Source organism: Cyanistes caeruleus, unplaced genomic scaffold, assembly GCF_971803275.1.
Source record: "Cyanistes caeruleus unplaced genomic scaffold, bCyaCae1.hap1.1 HAP1_SCAFFOLD_94, whole genome shotgun sequence".
Lineage (NCBI taxonomy): Eukaryota > Metazoa > Chordata > Aves > Passeriformes > Paridae > Cyanistes > Cyanistes caeruleus.
In genome coordinates, this window is record NW_028255897.1 from 634,819 (window position 1) to 653,711 (window position 18,893).

The 18,893-nt window shown below is 53.9% G+C and overlaps 2 protein-coding genes across 2 annotated transcripts in view; one reads left to right on the top strand and one right to left on the bottom strand.

Moving 5' to 3' along the window:
* The window catches only part of LOC147646520 (uncharacterized), a 319,904-nt gene that overhangs the window by 166,262 nt on the left and 134,749 nt on the right, over positions 1–18,893 (bottom strand). The gene's annotated exons all lie outside the window — the stretch shown is intronic.
* LOC147646527 (uncharacterized) lies at positions 5,923–15,599 on the top strand. Its single transcript, XM_086873352.1, has 4 exons — positions 5,923–9,474; positions 10,744–10,935; positions 13,152–13,230; positions 13,417–15,599. Exons 3-4 carry the CDS (start codon positions 13,179–13,181, stop codon positions 14,421–14,423), a joined length of 1,059 nt encoding a protein of 352 aa, XP_086729478.1. The 5' UTR covers positions 5,923–9,474; positions 10,744–10,935; positions 13,152–13,178; the 3' UTR covers positions 14,424–15,599.

Sequence of the window (18,893 nt, forward strand, 5' to 3'; positions counted from 1 at the left end):
AAAATCATATTACCACCTGGGAGCAAAGACAGCCCTGGACAACGAGCCACGCCCAGGGAACATCTGGAGGACCCCACTGTGGAGGCAGCGGGGACCTGGGGAGACTGGGTGTGCCAATCCCAGTCCAGCAAGCTGGTTGCCATGACCTGGGCAGGACTTGAGAGGGAAGACACCCCTGGACTTTCGAGCTTAAGACAGAGTCTCTGGGTGATCCTGGCGAGGATAGAGGCTCTGGTCCTGCTGACAGTGGATGATGACAGGCCTGCGTGATCCTCGACATCGACCACAGGGAGCGGCGGCGGCGCGCACCCTGAGCCCCCACCTCTAGGCCCAGTTGTCTCTAATAAAGGCTTGTTAATGGGAGCAGAAGGTCTCCTGGCCCTTTAATTCACCGCACCTGCACTGCCGGGGGAGGAGGCACAGCTGGGAGGAGGGAGGGGTGGGGGGAAGCTGGTTTTAGGGGTATTAATTTACTTCTCACAATCCTTCACTGAGTTTTTGGAATTTTCTGCCAGAAATCTCTCTCCTCCCCCACTCATCCACAGGTATTTGGGGCAGTTTTCTCCTTTTTGGGAGAAATCCGAGCGATGCACTGAGGCACCTAATTAGAGGTGGGAGAAGTGAGGCTCCAGGGCTTCCCGCTGAGCCGGAGCCACCAAACACCCAGGGCAGGGAAAGGCGGGCCGGGAGCTGCGGAGAACTTTGTTTGTGTTCGGAGCTCAATGGCGGCTCGGGCCGGGCCCGTTCCAGGCCGGTTCCTCATCTCCGCCCTTCCCCTCACACAGCCCGGGGCGGGCCCTGAGAGCGCGGGGCGGGGCTGTGCCGTGTGCAGAGCCCGCCGCTGGCTGCGATTGGCTGCTGCTGCCGTCACTCGTGGTTCTGGCGCTCGCTGATTGGGCAGAGCGGGGACAAGCCCGGCCCCGCTGGCGCCCCCAGGGCGGCCGTGGGGCAGGAGAGCCGCCATTGCCGGAGCGTCTGTGCTGGCCCGGCAGCGGCGGCAGCGGCCGGAGCCCGGTGAGGCGGCGGCGGAGCTCGGAGGCGGCCCCAGCCATCGCAGGTGGGAGCCGCGCTCGGTTCTGCGGGGGCTCGGGGCTCGCTGCGGGCCCGGGAGGGGGCGGCGGGGGGCTGTGGCGGGTGGCTTGTGCCGTGGCCGGCCCGTGTTGGCCCTGGCGTGAGGGCGCTGCGGGAGCGGCTGCCCGCGGTCTCCTTCCCGCTGGGGCCTCGGCAGGAGCCGGTGCCGGAGCAGCGCTGGCTCGTCCCGCTTCGTGTCGGTAGCCCGGAGGTGGCTGCGCTGTGCCCGGGGCTGGGCGGGAAAATTCCCGGCGCCAGAGGTTTGTGTGGCCAAAGGAGCCCGAGGAGCGGTGTGAGAGTGACTTTATTGCTGCCCAAAGGGAGAGGCCGTGGGGCATTTGCCGTGCGCTCTCTCCAGCTGCTGGAGGACGCGGCCTCGTTTTTGTCCTGATTTTCCCGGCCGCGTGTCCCTGTCCCTTTCCCCACTGGCGGAGGTGCTGGGAAGGTTCAGACTTCCCCATCTGCCTCCTGCATGTCCCGGTTAATATGTACCCACCACTTTTGTATAATATCCGATATTGATGGCTCTGTTAAGTCTTTGTTCTTCTGGAAGTTCAGGAATTTAGCGGGGACTTTGTCAGAGCAGCGGTCCTTGTCAATTAGTAACATTTTCTGAAACTGATGCTTTCTCCCATTGCTTCCGTATGTGCAAGTCCCTGGCCCTATCTGCAAGCAGATGAGATTCACTCATTTGGTCTGTTTTTTCTTCCTGGGTGTTCTTTGATTTTGGGATTGCTCTCAGTGCCCTCATTCTCTGTCCTTTTGTAGCCGTTTGTGGCTCAGGAGGCCTGGCTGCCCCCTGCATCCCCTTGCTCAGCTGCTGAATGAGCTGCACTCAGCAAGGTGTGTGCATGGTGAAAAGATGAGAGTTGCTGTAGAACATAAGAGGAGAAACTGCATTTGTTTAACCCATGGTCTGCCAGGGAACCACAAAAAAGTTGCCCATGCCCATCCTTTCCACATTTGGACCGGTACATGAGCTCTTTTCTTACATCCTTGTTATCTGTTTCTCCACTTTTCCTCTGTGATGTATTTGCCAACAGCAGTTTGAGTCATTTAACTTTGCACAAACTCTGCCTCCTTTTCCTGCTGAAAGATAATCTGACCCCATCCCATGGTGAAATGTTGTGTTCCTCATCTGGGTGGATTGGTTGGCAAGAAAGTCAGGAACTGGAGCTGTCTGGTTGGGTATTATTTTGAGGACATCATGTAATCTAATTATACCATGGAAATGATAAATTAGTTCTCTGGCTCCTGATATGAATTTGTTAGGGTTCCCATGGCCTGGCCCATGGTGTTGCAGGATTTGTTCTGGTGGCTGTTCATATTTTCCCCATTTTTGGGTATTCCCTCCAGCCAGGGCTGCATCAATTTTTGGCTTTTCTCTAATTTAATCAGCACATACTTGGATTCCCAACTGATTTCCTTGAACTTGGGGTAGCAAAAAAACCCCAGTGCTCTAATTCACCCTAGATAACATAGAAAGTGAGAGCACAAGTTCAGGTGGGGACTGGGATGATTTCCGCCCATTTTTTATAGTGAAGTTTTCACAACTATCTCCATTTGCCATTTTCCTTTGCAGCTTAACCAATTTCTGCTGCAGAGTCAGATATCCTCACCATGGGCTCTGCCTTTAGCTGTGCAAATTCTGCCTGTGCCCCCAGGCAGAGCTTGGGGTGAGGGGCAGAGGAATTCAGCCCAATTCCTCCCCCGGCAGGAACACCCTGGTACATTGTCCAGGCTTTGCCCCAGAGGTGTTAATTTGCATTTCTAAAGCTCCTCTGCTGGCTGCCTGGAATGAAGCTTCTCTTCCAGGGCAGCCATGGGATGACTCACATGGAGGGCTCCCTCCCCCATCTGCTGTTTCTTTGTTGTTTTTTTTAAACAATTTTCTATTAACTGTTTACCTTTTAAAGGGTATCCTTTCAAACTCTTCTACTTTTCAAAACGCAGCTTAAAGGTGAACATGGAAAAACCCATACCATAATGTTGCCATCCCTAAGAGCCACGCACAAACATAAAAACAAAAATTAGAAAGAAATCAAGTATTTTCTTTTTCTTCTCTTCTGACTAAAAACTGATTCTCACACCCCTGGCCCAAACAGAACTGACAACAGAAAAGTAGAATTATTACGAAAAATTCTTCTAATGGTGTAATCCTTTCACTGAAACTGTGAAAAGTAAAAACTCTCCAAAATGTCATTAGAGAAATAAAGCATTACTTGATTCTGAACAGAATCATTTCAACCACACATAGTCTGCATGTGCAGAGAAAATCATTCCATGACATGTGAGTTTTACTAGATGTTTCCTAAACTTTATACAGTCTGAACCCATAGAAATCCATTGGTTTAGTGTTCATTGTTTCCAAGGTGTGGAGTCCTTAGTGCTTGGTTTCCTGTTGCACCCGGATTTCTGTGTCTCTGATGTGAATTAGGTCTGCACTCCTGGATTTCCTGCTCAGCCTTTTCCAGACCAGGTGTCTCCAGCTGTGCCAGGGCAGTGTCTGGGGTAGATGTTGGTTGATGTTTGCTGCTGGGCCTTGATGTTTTGTTGATTGTCGTTGTCTTTGTGGGAATCTTTTGGGTTCTTCCCAGTCAATTGAGATGTTAAGCTCATCTCTGCTGAGTGGTGGAACATCCCTTTAAAAAATCCTTGGAAATTCCTTTCCCCAAGGCAAATGCAAACCAAGCCTGACTGGAGAAATCAAATTAAAAATAATTTTACACTTGGTATATTTTCCAATACTCTAATCCCAGCCAGCCCAGAGTGTGAGTGTAATTGAGAGCCAGAGTGGAATTCTCCCGGTGCCTTCCCCAGCAGCTGTGGCGAGGGCAGGCACAGAAAGCCCTGAAGCTCCAGCAGTGCCAGCCAGGATTGTCCCGCAGGGGCTGGAGATGCCAAAGGAGGGTGCCCAGGCCGAGGATTTCAGCAGAGGATCTGTGGGCAGGCCCAGGGGCTTCCCTCGCTGGGGAGCCCTGGCTGCTGCTGCCTTGCTTTCAGTGCAGGCTCAGGGGCGGCTCCCATCCTCCTGCTGCAGCCAGGAAATCCAAATCTGCGGGGCTGCAGAGCCCTTGAGCCGAGGCTGAGGGGTCCCCCCGTGTTCAGCTGTGCTGGGGCTGTTTCTGTGCTCAGGGACACTTGGAATGGGCCGTGCCACTTGGCCACCAGAGCTGCTTCTTTCCACTGCTTCGGCAGGACCCGATGTCCTGCTTGGGTGTGTCGTAGCAGAGATGGACAATGATACCTGTTTCTTCTTCCATCACAGCCAAAGCTTTATTGCACACAGCTTATATTTACATGGTTATCAGAAGGCATCGTGCTTAATTCCAGTTGGTTGGGAACTCAGTTCACTGGTTGGTAATGGTGAGTGTACACGTCAATCCAAACTTTCCTCTCTAACAATGTTTACATACTTTTTCTACTGATTCCCATGGGACAGATCCCTTGTTACTACAGGTGCACTTGTTTTTCTCCCCAGGAATAGTTTGTTATGTTAACAAACTTTTCATTCTCAAGATGTTTTTGCCTGGGAACTTATCAGGCCAGCTGCTACCTACACTAAGCCCACGTAACAAGTCCTAAACCATGATTTTACAAGTCCTTTCTTTTGTAAGGTTTTACCTTTATGTGACAGGGTGTTGTGGACAGCAAAGTCCAAAGGTGGGTGTGTCTCAAATCTCTCCCAGCCCGGGTCTGGATCTCTCTCAATTCAATGCAGGCATGGGTTTCTTCCCAGCCCCCTCTCCAGGCTGTTCAAACAGGAGGCTGGGTTAAACCCTTCCCCTGTCCTCAATTCTAAATCCTTCTGTGCCACTGAACAAGTTTCATACTGCAGTCACCGAGCTCTGCTCATCCATTTAGGGGCTCTGTTGGGGTACGTGGGAGAAGGTGAGGAGGGGTCCCCGGGGGTCGTGTCCCCCCCCGGGAGCGCCTGTGACTCCCCCATGTCCCCCCCATGCCGGGCTCACCCCCTTTTGTCTCTGCCAGAGCTCCTGACCCAGCTCCTGCTGTGCCCTGGGAGGGGCTTTGGGGAGCCCCCCTGGGACCCCCTTGGATCCCCATTCCTGGGCCCTGGGACCCCCCCCCGCATCTCCTTGCCCAGCTCCGGCACCCCCTGCAGCCCCTTCTCCTGCACCAACAGCGCCCTGCACCCCCTTTCCCGGGGATCCTCCCCTGCCAGCCCCTGGATCCCCCGGTTCCGTCAGCCCGGGGACCCCCGGAGCCCCATTCCCGGCCATCCCGGGGCACCGCACCCCCAGGCCTCCCTTTCCAGGGAAAGCCGAGCTGGGCACGGGGCTCTCCAGCCGCTCTGGCATTTCTGATCACCAAAAGGAGAGGGAGAGAGCAGCAGAGAGAGAGGGAAGGAGATCGGGAATCGGGGCTCGGGCTCCCAGCGCCCGCTCCTGCTCCGCCGGGGCTGGGGAGCCGCAGCCGCAGGAAAAATGGGATCCGCGGATGCCGGGGCTTCCCCCGCTTTGGGCCGAAGCCGGCGGGTTCCAGGCAGAGTTTGAGCGCAGGGCCCGGGAGTTCAGCCCAGTTTGTCCCGGGGGTCCCGCAGTGCGCGGCCGAGGAGGGTCCCGGGGGATCCCGGGAGGGGATCCAGGGGAATTCCCTGGAATTGCCCCGTCCCCTCCCCCCGCGCTCCCTCGGGCACTTTCGCTTCCGCCTTGGCCGCCCTGCGCCGCCGGGATCTGCCCGGCGACCGGTGACGTCACTGCAGCCTCGGGCTGCCACTGGCGGGCAGCAAAGAGCGGCGCCAATGGCGGGGCCGGAGGCGGCTCTGGGGGCGGGGCCGGGGCTGTGGGCGGGGCCGCAGCGGAGCAGCGCGATGGCTCCAGCGCTGGGGCCGGGGGCGCTCCCGGTGGGCGGCGAGAGGTGAGGGGGACCCCGGCACCGGGACTCTTTGATCGCCCATCCCGGAGCGCCGAGGGGCCCCTAAACCCCCATTCCTGGGCGCCGCCATCCCACCGAACCCCCATTCCCGGCCGTGGGTCCCACCCTGCACCCCCTTATCCGGCACCAGGAACGCCTGCACCCCTTTCCCGGCCATCCCGCCTCCCGCAGCCCCCAGAGCCCCCTTCTCCTTGACCCATTTACCCCCCGGACCCCTATTCCTGCCTCTCCCAGCAGCCAGCCCCTCCTTTCCTCAGCACTCAGGACACCCGGGACCCCTATTCCCAGCCATCCCGGCTTTCCCTGCCCTGTCCTGGCAATGGGGACAGCGGGGACCCTTGGAGCTCCCTTTCCTGGGTACAGGAACGCCCTGAACTCCAGCCATGCCACATCTAGCCAGCCCTAGCCTCCCCTCTTGTCACTCCTGGCATCCCCAAATGCCCTTCCCGGCTATCCCCGTTCCCCCTTTCCTTCAGCCGTGACCCCCCCGATCCCGAATCTCCAAATGTCCCCTCAGTTCTCCTCTCCCTGCGTTCCCTGCACGCGGCGCTGTCGGAGCCCGGCCCGGGCTTCCCGCAGTCCATGTCCATGGGGTCCCTGGCTGGGCTCCCCTTCCAGCGCCGCCGCAGCGAGCGGGGCCGGGCGGAGCCGAGCCGGGATCTTGGGATAGCCAGGGCTGGGATCTTGGGATAGCCAGGGCTGGATATTGGGATAGCCAGGGCTGGATATTGGGATAGCCAGGGCTGGGATATTGGGATAGCCAGGGCTGGGATATTGGGATAGCCAGAGCCGGGATCTTGGGATAGCCAGGGCTGGGATCTTGGGATAGCCAGGGCTGGGATATTGGGATAGCCAGAGCTGGGATATTGGGATAGCTAGAGCTGGGATATTGGGATAGCCAGGGCTGGGATCTTGGGATAGCCAGGGCTGGGATCTTGGGATAGCCAGGGCTTGGATATTGGGATAGCCTGAGCTGGGATCTTGGGATAGCCAGGGCTGGGATATTGGGATAGCCAGAGCTGGGATATTGGGATAGCCAGGGCTGGGATATTGGGATAGCCTGAGCTGGGATCTTGGGATAGCCACAGCTGGGATCTTGGGATAGCCACAGCTGGGATATTGGGATAGCCAGGGATGGGATATTGGGATAGCCAGGGCTTGGATATTGGGATAGCCAGGGCTGGGATATTGGGATAGCCAGAGCTGGGATATTGGGATAGCCAGGGCTGGGATATTGGGATAGCCAGAGCTGGGATATTGGGATAGCCAGGGCTGGGATATTGGGATAGCCAGAGCCGGCACAAGGAGCGGCACCGGCACGGGGCCAGCGGGGAGCTGCAGATGCTGCAGCAGCGGCACAGCCAGAGCGGGGCTGAGCGGGGGGAGCCGGGGCTGGGGGATCTGTGGGGCTGCGATGGCAACTGTGGCACCGCCATGGGGATCCCTGAGATCCAGGCTGAGGGATTAACAAATTCCCTGGCTCACAGCTGCAGGGAATGTCTCCGGAAATATGTCAGATATGGACGGGAGGTGCTGGAGTGTAAAGGTGGGGAGGGCAGAAATCCCAGGAAATATGGGAATCCGAATGTGGGATTTGTGAGGGCAAATCCATGGCTGGGAAATCCATGGAAATTCCATGGATGGATCTCAGACATCCCATTCCCACGGGATGTCCAAGGATGGATCCCACTGCTGTCCCATTCCCATGGGAATTCTGTAGATGGATCACACTGCCATTCCATTCCCATGGAATTCCATGGGCAGATCTCCCCATCCCACTGCCATGGGAGCTCCAATCCAGCTCCCCCCCAAACCCATCCTGCGGGTCACCCTGTTTTTTGCCATCCCCAGCCCCAACAAGACTCCTGGGGGTCCCCGATGACCCACCCAGCCCCCCAAACTCTTCCTGGTCCCTCTTCTTTCCCCCATAACGGGAATTCCTGTGAGTCCCCCCGTGTCCCCTCCCCCAGGACTTTGGGAGTCCCACCCGACCTGTCCCTGCACCCCCAGATTTCTTCCACAGCCCCCCTGTGATGGTGGAGGGTGGGGGCCGAGTGCTGGTGCCCCCCTGCCTGCAGCAGATCCAGCGGTGAGGGCAGTTCGGGGGGTCCCTCAGCATTTGGGGTCCCTGGGATTTGGGGTGACCCCCCGGGCCCCCCAGGATCTCCCTGAACACGCTGACGCTGCCCGTGCACAGTGAGAAGGTTCAAACCCGGCACGGGGTCCCCAGCACTGCCACCCGCATGGCCCAGGTACCCCCAAACCTGCCGAGAACCCCCAAACCCCCCGGGACACCCCAACCTCCCCTGATCCCAAACACAGCCCTGGATGCTCCAAAAACCCCCCAAGACAACAAAACCCCATACAGACATTGAGAAGGTTCATACCTGGCATGGGGTCCCCATGTCCATCACCAGCAGGTTCCCCAAAACAGCCTTGGGACCCCAAACTCCACCCCTGGGATCGCCCAAATTCCCCCATCGGGACTCCTGTAAACCCCCTTGAGAACTCCCAAAAACCACCGTGGCCCTAAAAACACACAGAACTTCTGAAAATTCCCAGGAACCCCTCACCAAGGTTTATACCCAGCATGGGGACCCCATCGCCTTCATCGGCATCACCCAGGTACCCCAAACCCCTCCCGGGACCCCCAACCCCTCCCGGGCTCCACTGCCGGAACCAACGGGAGCGGTGTTGCCCTTTTAAGAGGAGTTACAGTGGGACCCGACAACACCGGGGACCCTTAAAGCGGCCATGGTAGAGAGAACCCCCAAAATCCACCCTGGGGGACAAAACATCCCCTACAGGGGCTTGGGGTGGGGGCACCCCTAAAAATGTCACTTAAAGCCGTCATGATCCCCCCTCAAAAGGGGTTTGTGGGGCTGCGGCCGCACAAACACCCTAAAATGGGGAGGAAAAAACACCCCTGTAGTGGTGGGACCCCCGAAAAAACCTGAAAAAGAGAAAAACTCCTCTTGAGAGGGGCCTGAAGACCCCGAAAGGCCCTGGAAGAGGGACAAGATCCCCTCCTGTGCTGGGGCCTCCCCGAGCCGGGAACTCTCCCGTTCCTGCACTCGGGGGAGCCCCGAACGACGGCGGCTCCTGGGCTGAGCCCCCCTCAACCGGGGCTGCGGGGGGAACTGGGGGGGCTGGGACGGGGCTTGGGGCTCCTGGGGTGAACTGGGGGACCCTCAGTGCTCCCACCTCCCCCTGTTCCCCTGTCCCGCCCCGTTCCCATAGTTCCCCCAAAGCTCCGCTGCCCCCAGCTCGGTTTGGGGGGGACCCAGCCCTTTCCCATCGTGTCCCGGCCCGGCCCCGCTCACCCGAGGGCTCCGAACCACGCCCAGGGACAGAGGAGGGACAGAGGAGGAGGAAGAGGAGGGACAGAGGAGGAGGAAGAGGAGGAGCAGGAGGAGGAAGAGCTGGAGCAGGCAGAGGAGGCTCCACCTGCGCTCCCCGCTCTCTGCATCTGCAGCTCCTTCGGGACCATCGCCCCCCATCCCGCAGGTGCCCGGGGAGGGGGAGCTCGCCCCAAATACCCCGGGGCTCCCTGGCTTTGGGGTTTTTGGGGGGGGTGTTTGGGGATGGCAGGGCTCCAGAGCCGAGCCGCAGATGCCCCTCGGGGGCACCCCGGGGGTCCCCGGGAGGTGTTTTTGGGGGGTCCCGGTGGCGGTGGCGGCAGAGCCCCGGCAAAGGGGCCGGGGGGATGCGGGTCCGGCATGGCCGGGAAAGGGGTTCGGGGCTCCCGGTGCCGGCAGTGGCTGCTCCCAGCATTGCCCAGTTGCTCACCCCGTGTGGCTCCAGTTTCCTGTGCGCCCCACGATAAGCCAAATCACTCCCAGTCATTCCCTATTAGAGTACAATTTGTCTCCATTTTATCCCATTTTTCCACATTTTTATCCATTTTTCCCCCATCTTTTCCTTATTTTTGCTTTATTTTTTCTAATTTTTATCCAATTTTCATACGATTTTTCCTTATTTTTATCCTATTTTTTATTTTTCCCCAATTTTTCCCCATTTTTTCCCTATTTTTTCCCCCTCAATTTTCCCCTTTTTTATCTCATTTGTCCTCATTTTTTCCCAGTTTTTCTGATTTTTTTCTATTTTTCCTCCATTTTTACTCGAATTGTTCCCCATGTTTTCCTATTTTCCCTTATTTTTTTTCCATTTTTAATCTATTTTTTTCCCCATTTCCCCATTTTACCTTAATTTTGCTCCATTTCCCCCAGTTTTTTCCCCATGCTCTCTCCTATTTTCCCCATTTTCTTCCATTTTCCCCCATTTCTGCCTCATCTTTACCATTTTTATTCCCATTTTTATCCCAGTTTTCCCGATTTTTCCCCCATTTTTATCCTGCTTTTATCTCATTTTTCCACAATTTTATCCCCATTTTCTTCTATTTCTTTCTCCCATTTTTCCCAATTTTTTCTCCATTTCCATCCCATTTTTCCCTATTTTTATCCCATTTTGCTCTCGATTTTCCCCCATTTTTGCTCCATTTTTCCTGTCATTTTTCTCAGTTTTCCCTCATATTTTTGTAGTTTCCCCCGACTGTTCCACATTCTTCCTCCATTTCTATCCTATTTTTCTCCATTTCCCCCTATCTTCCCCATTTAATTATACCAAAAATTAATATTTTGGAGGGGGAAAATTGAAATTTTGGGGACGGGGGGTGGGGGGGAGAATAGAAATTATGGCAGGAAAAAAGGGTGTTTTGGAGGAAAAACTCCATGAATTTGAATCACAGCTTTCCCATGATTTTTCCATAATTTCCAGCCGGAAGGAGGCGTGGGATTCATCTGAACACTGTGGAAGCTGGAAGAGGACCAGGCCATCAACCTTCCCAAGAATCTGGACCAGCTCATCCGCAATTCTAGCTTTCCCCGCTTCCTGGATTCCCTGGTCTGGAAATTCTTCTACCACCTCCCAAGCAGGCAATTCCCAAAATTCCATGGAAAAATGGAATAGGTGGATTTCATCCTGGTTTTTTCCTGATTTTTCCCATTTTTTCCTAGTTTTTTCCCCCATTTTTCCTGCTTTTTCCTGTTTTTTTCCAGATTATTTTCCTCTTTCTTTTCCTCACATTGTCCATGATTTCCCTCATTTTTTCCTGGTATTTTCCCAATTTTTTTTCCTCTTTTTTTCCCATTTTTTCCTGATTTTTTTCCTGTTTTCTTTCATTTTTTTGCATTTTTTCCAGTTTTTCCAGTTTTTCCTGGTTTCCCCTATTTTTTCTTGATTCTTCCCTCCTTTTTTCTCCAGTTTTTTCCAGTTTTTCCCAGTTTCTTCTCTATTTTTCCTGATTTCCCCCTAATTTTTCCTAGTTTTCCCTGATTTTTCCCAATTTTTTCCCTGATTTTCCCCCATTTTTTTTCATTAATTTTTTTCTGATTTTTTCCAGATATTTTTTTTTCTTTTTCCTGATTTTCCCCTGATTTTTCTTTTTTTTATGTTTTTTTTTTTACGTTTTTTTCCCAGTCATTTTTCTGATTTTTTTGCAATGTTTTCTCAAATATTTCAGTTTTTATCTTGACTTTTCCAATATTTTTCCCAATTTTTTCCTGGTTTTTCACTGAGTCCTTTCTTTTCCTGATATGTTCCCTCATTTTTCACAATTTTTCCCAATTTTTTTCATGCCTTTCCCATTTTCTCCTGATTTTTGCCTCTTCTTTTCCAAAATTTTATCTAGCTTTATCTCAATTTCTTCTCAAATTTCCCTTAATTTTCCTTGATTATTCCTGGGGTTTTTCCCAATTTTTTCCCATTTTTTCCAGATTTTATTCCTTATTCTTTTCTGGTTGTTCTTCGATTTTTCTGAGTTCTTTCCCAGTTTTTTTCCTGATTTTCCAAATTTCTTTTCAATTCTTCCTGGTTTTTCATTATTTTTCCTTATTTTCCTTTCTTTATTCCCCATTTTTTCTGATTTTTTCCCAGATTGTCCCCATTTTCTCCTTGTGTGTCCTCTTTTTTTTTTTTTTTTCCCCAAAGTTTTTCCTGTTTTTCCCAAATTTTTTGTCAAATTTTCCCTTTTTTCCTTTTTTATTTTTTATTTTTTTTATTATTTTTTTTTTTATTTTTTATTTCACCCTGATTTTTTTCTGGTTTTTCCCTGATTTTCCCTTCTATTTTCCTTGAATTTATCCTGGGGGTTTTTTTGCATTTTTTCCCCAATTTTCCAGTTTCCTTCACACTCCCAGCATGATCCCAGTCACTCCCAGTCTAATCCCAGTCACTCCCAGTCTAATCCCAGTCACTCCCAGTATGAGGCCAGTGGCCCCCAGTTGCTCCCTGGCAGTGCCAGTGTGACCCCAGTAGCCTCCAGTGTGATCCCTGGGACTCCCTGTCTCTCCCAGTATATCCCAGTCAGCCCCAGCACGCTCCCAGTCATTCCCAGCTCCTCCCAGTTGCTCTCAGCATGATCCCAGTTGTTCCCAGCCACTCCCAGTCAATCCCAGTATGATTCCAGTCACCCTCAGTGGGATCCCAGTCTCAGCCAGCAGGGACCCAGCTGCTCCCACTGTGATCCCAGTATGATCCCAGTTGAGTGTGATCCCAGAATAGTTGTAATTCTTCCCAGTTGCTACCAGTATGATCCCAGTTGTCCCTGGAATAGTCCCAGTCCATCTCAGCACGGTCCCACTCACTCCCAATTTCTCCCAGTGTGGTTCCAGCTGTTCCCAGTATGGTCACAGACACTCCCAGTATATCCCAGTTGCCCTCAGCATGCTTGTGCTCATTCCCAATCATTCCCAGTTGCCCCAGTAAGGTTCCAGTTACCCCAGTCCAAACCAGTCCCTGCCAGTGCTGCCACTCCTGGGATCCCCCAGCCCTCTCTGTGTTCCCCCCTCCCACATCTCCCCAGAGGAGCCCCAAGGGCTGGCAGTCCCCAGCCAGGGTCCCCAGCCAGCCCCAGGTTGGATCTGCAGCCCCCAATTTTCCCAGTTTCCCTCTCCTTTTCCCTGGGCCGGGTTCCCCCCGTCACTCCAGCGGGTGGGAGCAGCGGAGAGCCCCTGAACACCGAAGGGGACAGACCAGAGATGGGGAACTCTTGGGACGCATTTTCAGGGCTGAATCTTGATGTTTTGGAGGTTTTTATGGATGGCTGGTGACTTCTAGAGATGGACTTGGGCAGGAGGAACACCCTAACCCAATGTGCTTGTGAATTGTATTTTTCCCCAAACCAGGATTTCCCGTTCCCAAACTTTGGCTGGATGGAGAAGCAGGCTGTGAGGAAGAGGAAGATGCCCCAGGACACCCAGGCAGGTGAGGAGGAAGTCAGTGCCCCTTTCCCCCTCTCTCCTGCTCCATCTCCCAGCCCAGCATGGCCCCCGGCTGCAGGACAACCCCGCTGCTGACGCCGTCCTGCCGGGGACGCACTGGGGGGATCTCCTTCCCCTTCCCTCTGGCACGGAGGCAAATCCCATCCTCTCCTTGTCCTTCCTCCCCCAGACAAGGAGCTGAGGATGGAGACCAGGGAGGACAAATCCCCACGGCAGAACCTCATGGAAGAGGCTGTTTTGAGCAGCTCCCCAGTGCAGGAATCCAACAGGGAGGAAAAGCCCCAGAGATCCCGCAGGAGGAGGGGCTCCAAACCCATCCCAGGGTGCTCTGAGGAGGAAAGACCCACCCTGTGCCGGGAAGGCGGCCAGAGATCCAGCCAGGGCTCTGAGCTGGTGGTCCATGAGCAGCTTCAGGATGGGGAGAAGCCCTACAAGTGCTTGGAGTGTGGGAAGAGCTTCAGCCAGAGCAACAGCCTGATCTGCCACCAGATGATCCACACTGGGCAATGGCCCTATCAGTGTGGGGAATGTGGGAAGGGCTTCAGCTGCAGCTCCGAACTCATCATCCACCAGCGCATCCACACTGGGGAGAGGCCCTATGAGTGTCCCCAGTGTGGGAAGAGGTTTCAGAGCAGCTCCACTCTCCTCAGGCACCAGCGGATTCACACGGATGAGAGGCCCTTCTGCTGCCCTGACTGTGGGGAGGGCTTCAAGCACAACTCCCACCTCATCACCCACCGGCGCATCCACACTGGGGAGAGGCCCTATGAGTGTGGGGAATGTGGGAAGAGCTTCAGCCAGAGCTCCAGCCTGACCATCCACCGAAAGATCCACACTAGGGAACAGCCCTATGAGTGTGGGGAATGTGGGATGACCTTCAGCCGGAGGTCCCAGCTGACCATCCACCAGATGATCCACACTGGGGAGCGGCCCTATGAGTGTCTCCAGTGTGGGAAGAGGTTTCACAGTAGCTCCAATCTCCTCCTGCACCAGCGGATTCACACAGATGAGAGGCCCTTCCGCTGCCCCGACTGCAGGAAGGGCTTCAAGCGAAACTCCCACCTCATCAGGCACCGGCGTATCCACACTGGGGAGAGGCCCTATGAGTGTCCCCAGTGTGGGAAGAGCTTCACCCAGAGCTATCACTTGACCCAGCACCAACAGAGGCACCGGTAAGAGAAGCCCTGTGAGTGCCCCAAGTGCAGGAAGAGCTTTGTGCACAGCTCCAGCTCCATCCCCCATCAGAGGACCCACGTTGGGCAGAGCTCTGATGACCCACGTTCCCAGTGATCTGTGTTGGGAACACACTGGGCTGGTGGTCATTCTGGTTTGGTTCTATCTTTTGATTCATCTTCATCTCTTTAAAACAGACAAAATTGGAATAAAAGTCTACAAATTCATCAAAGGCATCTACAACCTCACATTTACTAATGCTTCAAGGGAATCTGGGAGATACTTGGGAGTATTCAGGGGTTGTGGGGTTATTTGGTGGAGTTGTCTCCGTTTCTTGGCACTCAAGGAGACGAGAGGGTTCGATCTGTCACCTCAAAACCACTCAGTGCCACTGAAATCTACTCAATCCCACCCAAAATGACTGGATTCCGCAGCCCCTCGGGGTGTGTTGCCTTAAATTTTAGCTTTCATATCTTTCATGTTCTGCACTGCCTAGGTTTGTAGTTTTGAACTTCACATTAGGTGTCACTGAGCTCTCTTCACAGAGTAGGTAGTGTAGGTTTTCCAAGCAAGGCAAACACCCCAATTCAGGAGCCAGCACCGTGGCCTCCCCCCCTGGCCACCCCAGCCAATCTACCCACAAGACATCAATGTGATGGATGGCGAAGCAATGGCGTTTATTGCAGGAGAATTTGACCTTTTATAACCTAGGGTCATTGTGTTACTCCCATCTGCTTACGTTACACTTGAGTGCTATTTGCTAATTACAGAAGGTTTTACTATCCTAACAGAGAGGGGTTTTTGCTAACTTTCCGTTACATCCCAAAATCTTCAGATTGCCAGGCCTTAAACTACAACAGGTAGACAAAACAATTCCTTTTCTAGCTTGATACCAAGGACAGTCGTTACAAGTTCCAAGCCCAAAAGCATAAACAAGGGTGGACTGAAGAGAGAAAACAAGAAGGATGGGACTTCATCATCTGAAGCTGTAATAGGACAATGAACCCAAATATGCAGATGGACCTAAACTTCTAAAAATGTGAGACTTTGTGATCAGTTGTTCATTTTTGTGACCATTTTTGGTCCATCCTGGGTGTAGCCCTGGCTACAAGTACAGGTTATGGTACTGCCCAAGGTGTATCCTTTAAGGCCTTTTAATAAACTTTATTCTTTACTCTGTCCAGCCTCTGTTCTAGGTCAGCCTTCTGAAGGCATCAGGTGGAATGGGGTTGGAAGGGGATTGGGTGAAGTGGGATGCAAATCAGGAGGGGTGAGATGGGCATTGGGTGGGGCAGGATGGGTGGGATGGAGTTTGGGAGGTGTGAAATGGGGGAAATAGGGCTTGGGAAGGCGATCTTGATGTCCAGCAGGGATGGGATGGGTTGGGGTTTGGATTGGGGAGGTGGGGTGGGGTCTGCAATGAGACAGCCAAAGTTTGGGGATGATGAATGGAGGGGAAACCCGTTAGTGAGTTTTGGATATTTGGATGTTCCCAATGAGATTTTAAGGTATCTCACATTTCTCAGGAGGTTTTGGGGCACTCCCCAGCTCTTTGGGGTGTTCCTGAGAGCAGCTCCATGGAGCCCCATTGCCAGGGCTGGTTGCCATGGGCTCGAGCTCAGAGCTGTAGCCAGAGTGCGTTGCCTCAGCGCTGGAGAGCAGAGAAATGATGAATGGCCCCAGACATCTCCAGGGTGTGTTTGGGGGCAGAGCAAGTTCTGCCTGTGTGGGGCGGTCACTGCCCCAGCCCAGCCACTGCAGCCTCTGCTCCAGCCCCAAAGTGGCTGCCAAGCCCCTGGCACCCCGAAAACCCCAGCTGGGAGAGGGAGCAGAGCAGGTGAGGCTGTGACACGGGTGTGACACTGACATGTGCCATGGCCCTGGAGCTCACAGCAGCTGAGATGGCGCTGGATCCAAGGCTGACTGTGGATCTCTGTCCCTCTCTTTTCTCCTGACTTCCAGTTTTCAAAATCTGGATAGCTTGAAGTTGGATGGGTTGGACGAGTTGGCTCAGTCTGTGCTTAGTAAAGTGATTTCCTCTAATTGCATGCAGATTTATGATTTCCCAAGTACCTAATTCTCTAAAGTTTGCAGCTGAAACTTTGTTCCCCATCCTCCTGAGAAGTTTGTTGTTTTCTCCCATGCACTGCCCGAGGGGATGGAGGTACCTCAGGTCCCTTTCCAGCAGGGCCCGAGCGAGCTTGGGGCACAGCACAGGAACTGCAATGCTGAGCCAGCCCTGGCTGGGTTGGAGGAAGCAGAAAGGCCAAGCCCTGAGCCCAGGCCTGGCCCAGCAGGGCCTGTCCCTCACGGGTGGCTCGGGGCTCTTTGTGGGGCAGTGGGATGTGAGGGGCAGCAAGGACAAATGCCATAAACCTGCGAGCCCTGCCAGCCTCCTCAGGGAGGGCCGAGGGAGGAGCAAAGACCTTCCTGGGGCTGTGCCCTGGGCCAGGAGGGATTGTGCCAGTGGAGCTGACCCTAAATTTCTTCTCCCAGGCAGCTTTAGGACAGGGAACATGAAGAAGCCAGAGCCAACTCTCAGCCTTCCACAGTCCTCCAGTAGAATCCTGTGTGGGGAGCAGCCTGGGAGCAGGGTTTGTGTGTCAGGAAAGGGGAATCCAGAGCCCTTTTCTCCCCCATGGCCTGAGGGTCTGCATTTTCAATGGCTCTGCAGCTGCCAAAGGGGCCTTTTTCACCCAGCTGAGAACAGTTCTGCTGAGAGCCTGTCCTAAACCCGTTTTTCCTGCAAATGTGCCAATGAAACCTGATTTTTTTGTAGCCCCAGGTCTTGTGTGCATGCAGGTGTCTCAACTGAAGGGTGGAACACCTCTGTCAGGTAGGAGTTCTCTTTCTCCTGGTGTTTTTTTTGTTGGTTTATTTTTAAAATTATCTCCCCCTGTGAGCTGTGGGCAGAGCTCTGTAACTGTGTGTGACACTTGTCTGTGGCACTGTGGGGGTGGCCAAGGGCACCTTCCCCGAGCTGTGTGCAGAGGAATCCACAGCAGCCCAGGCCGGGGGTGCTCAGTGGCCGCTCAGTTCCGCTGACTGGACGCGGCTCTGGCCGCTTCCCTTGGAGCGTCTCCAGGGAGGGAACGCTGGGGCTGCTGGCCCGGCTGTGCTGTCACTGCCAGGGGAACGCTGGGGCTGCTGGCCCGGCTGTGCTGTCACTGCCAGGGGAACGCTGGGGCTGCTGGCCCGGCTGTGCTGTCACTGCCAGGGGAACGCTGGGGCTGCTGGCCCGGCTGTGCTGTCACTGCCAGGGGAACGCTGGGGCTGCCCCGCTCCTGCCCCACCCCATCAGCTCTGCCAGCGCCTCCAGGGGACACAAAGGCTGAGCCAAAGGCTGAGAGTTGCACAAGGGGCTGAGCTGGCATCTGGGACCCATTGGGATCATGGAGTGCAGCCCCCGGCCCTGCACAGACACCCCAACAATCGCAGCCTGTGCATCCCTGGCAGCGCTGGCCAAAGGCTCCTGGAGCTGCGGCAGCCTCGGGGCCGTGCCCATTCCCTGGGGAGCCTGGGCACTGCCCCAGCCCCCTGGGGGGGAAGAAGCTTTTGCTCATCTCCAGCCCAGCCCTGCCCTGGCCCAGCTCCAGCCGTTCCCTCGGCTCCTGTCCCTGCTCACCTGGGCAGAGATCAGAGCTTGCCCAGAGAAGCTGGGGCTGCCCCTGGATCCCTGGAAGTGTCCAAGGCCAGGTTGGACGGGGCTTGGAGCAGCCTGGGATAGTGGAAGGTGTCCCTGCCCATGGCAGGGGGTGGAACGAGATGAACTTTAAGGTCTCTTCCAAGCCAAGGCATTCTGTGATTCTGTGATTTTGGGAGAGATGCTGAAGCTCTGGCTCAGCTTTATCTCAGCAAATGTCTGGAGCCAGCAGCAGCCATGGGTGGGATCATCTCCTCCTCCCTCTCGCTGTGGCTGTAACTCACCCAAGGGCAGTGTCATAAATGAAATTGAAATTTGGACGACTAGGGCTATTGAGTTAACAGCAGTGTAATAACAAGAAAAAAATTATACCATTTAGTGAACTGAATACAAGAAAACAATTTAATAAAAGAATACAATTTAGTGGATTGAATAGCAATTTGATATAGAAGGAATACAATTTAGTAAAAGAGTACAATTTAGTGAATATATTCATATATATATATATACATATGTATATATATGTATGAATAAATATATGAATATAGCTTGCCAGTAATTATGATTAAAGCATAAGCAAAACTGACCGGGGTATGGAGAGGGCTTCTCAAGCCCCTTACTTATGAAATAAAGCAATTCAAACTAAACTTATATACTGTATACTTATACATATTCATTCATGTTTCCAGTAAGTCTCATCTTATTTCTGATTCTTTAGTTTTACATCACTGTTCTTCATGGTGCATGCTTCACTTGTTGCTACGGGGTCTTCAGTCTTCTTTTGGTGGTCTTTTGGATGAAGGCTTACACTCATCCTCGTTGTCCTCTGG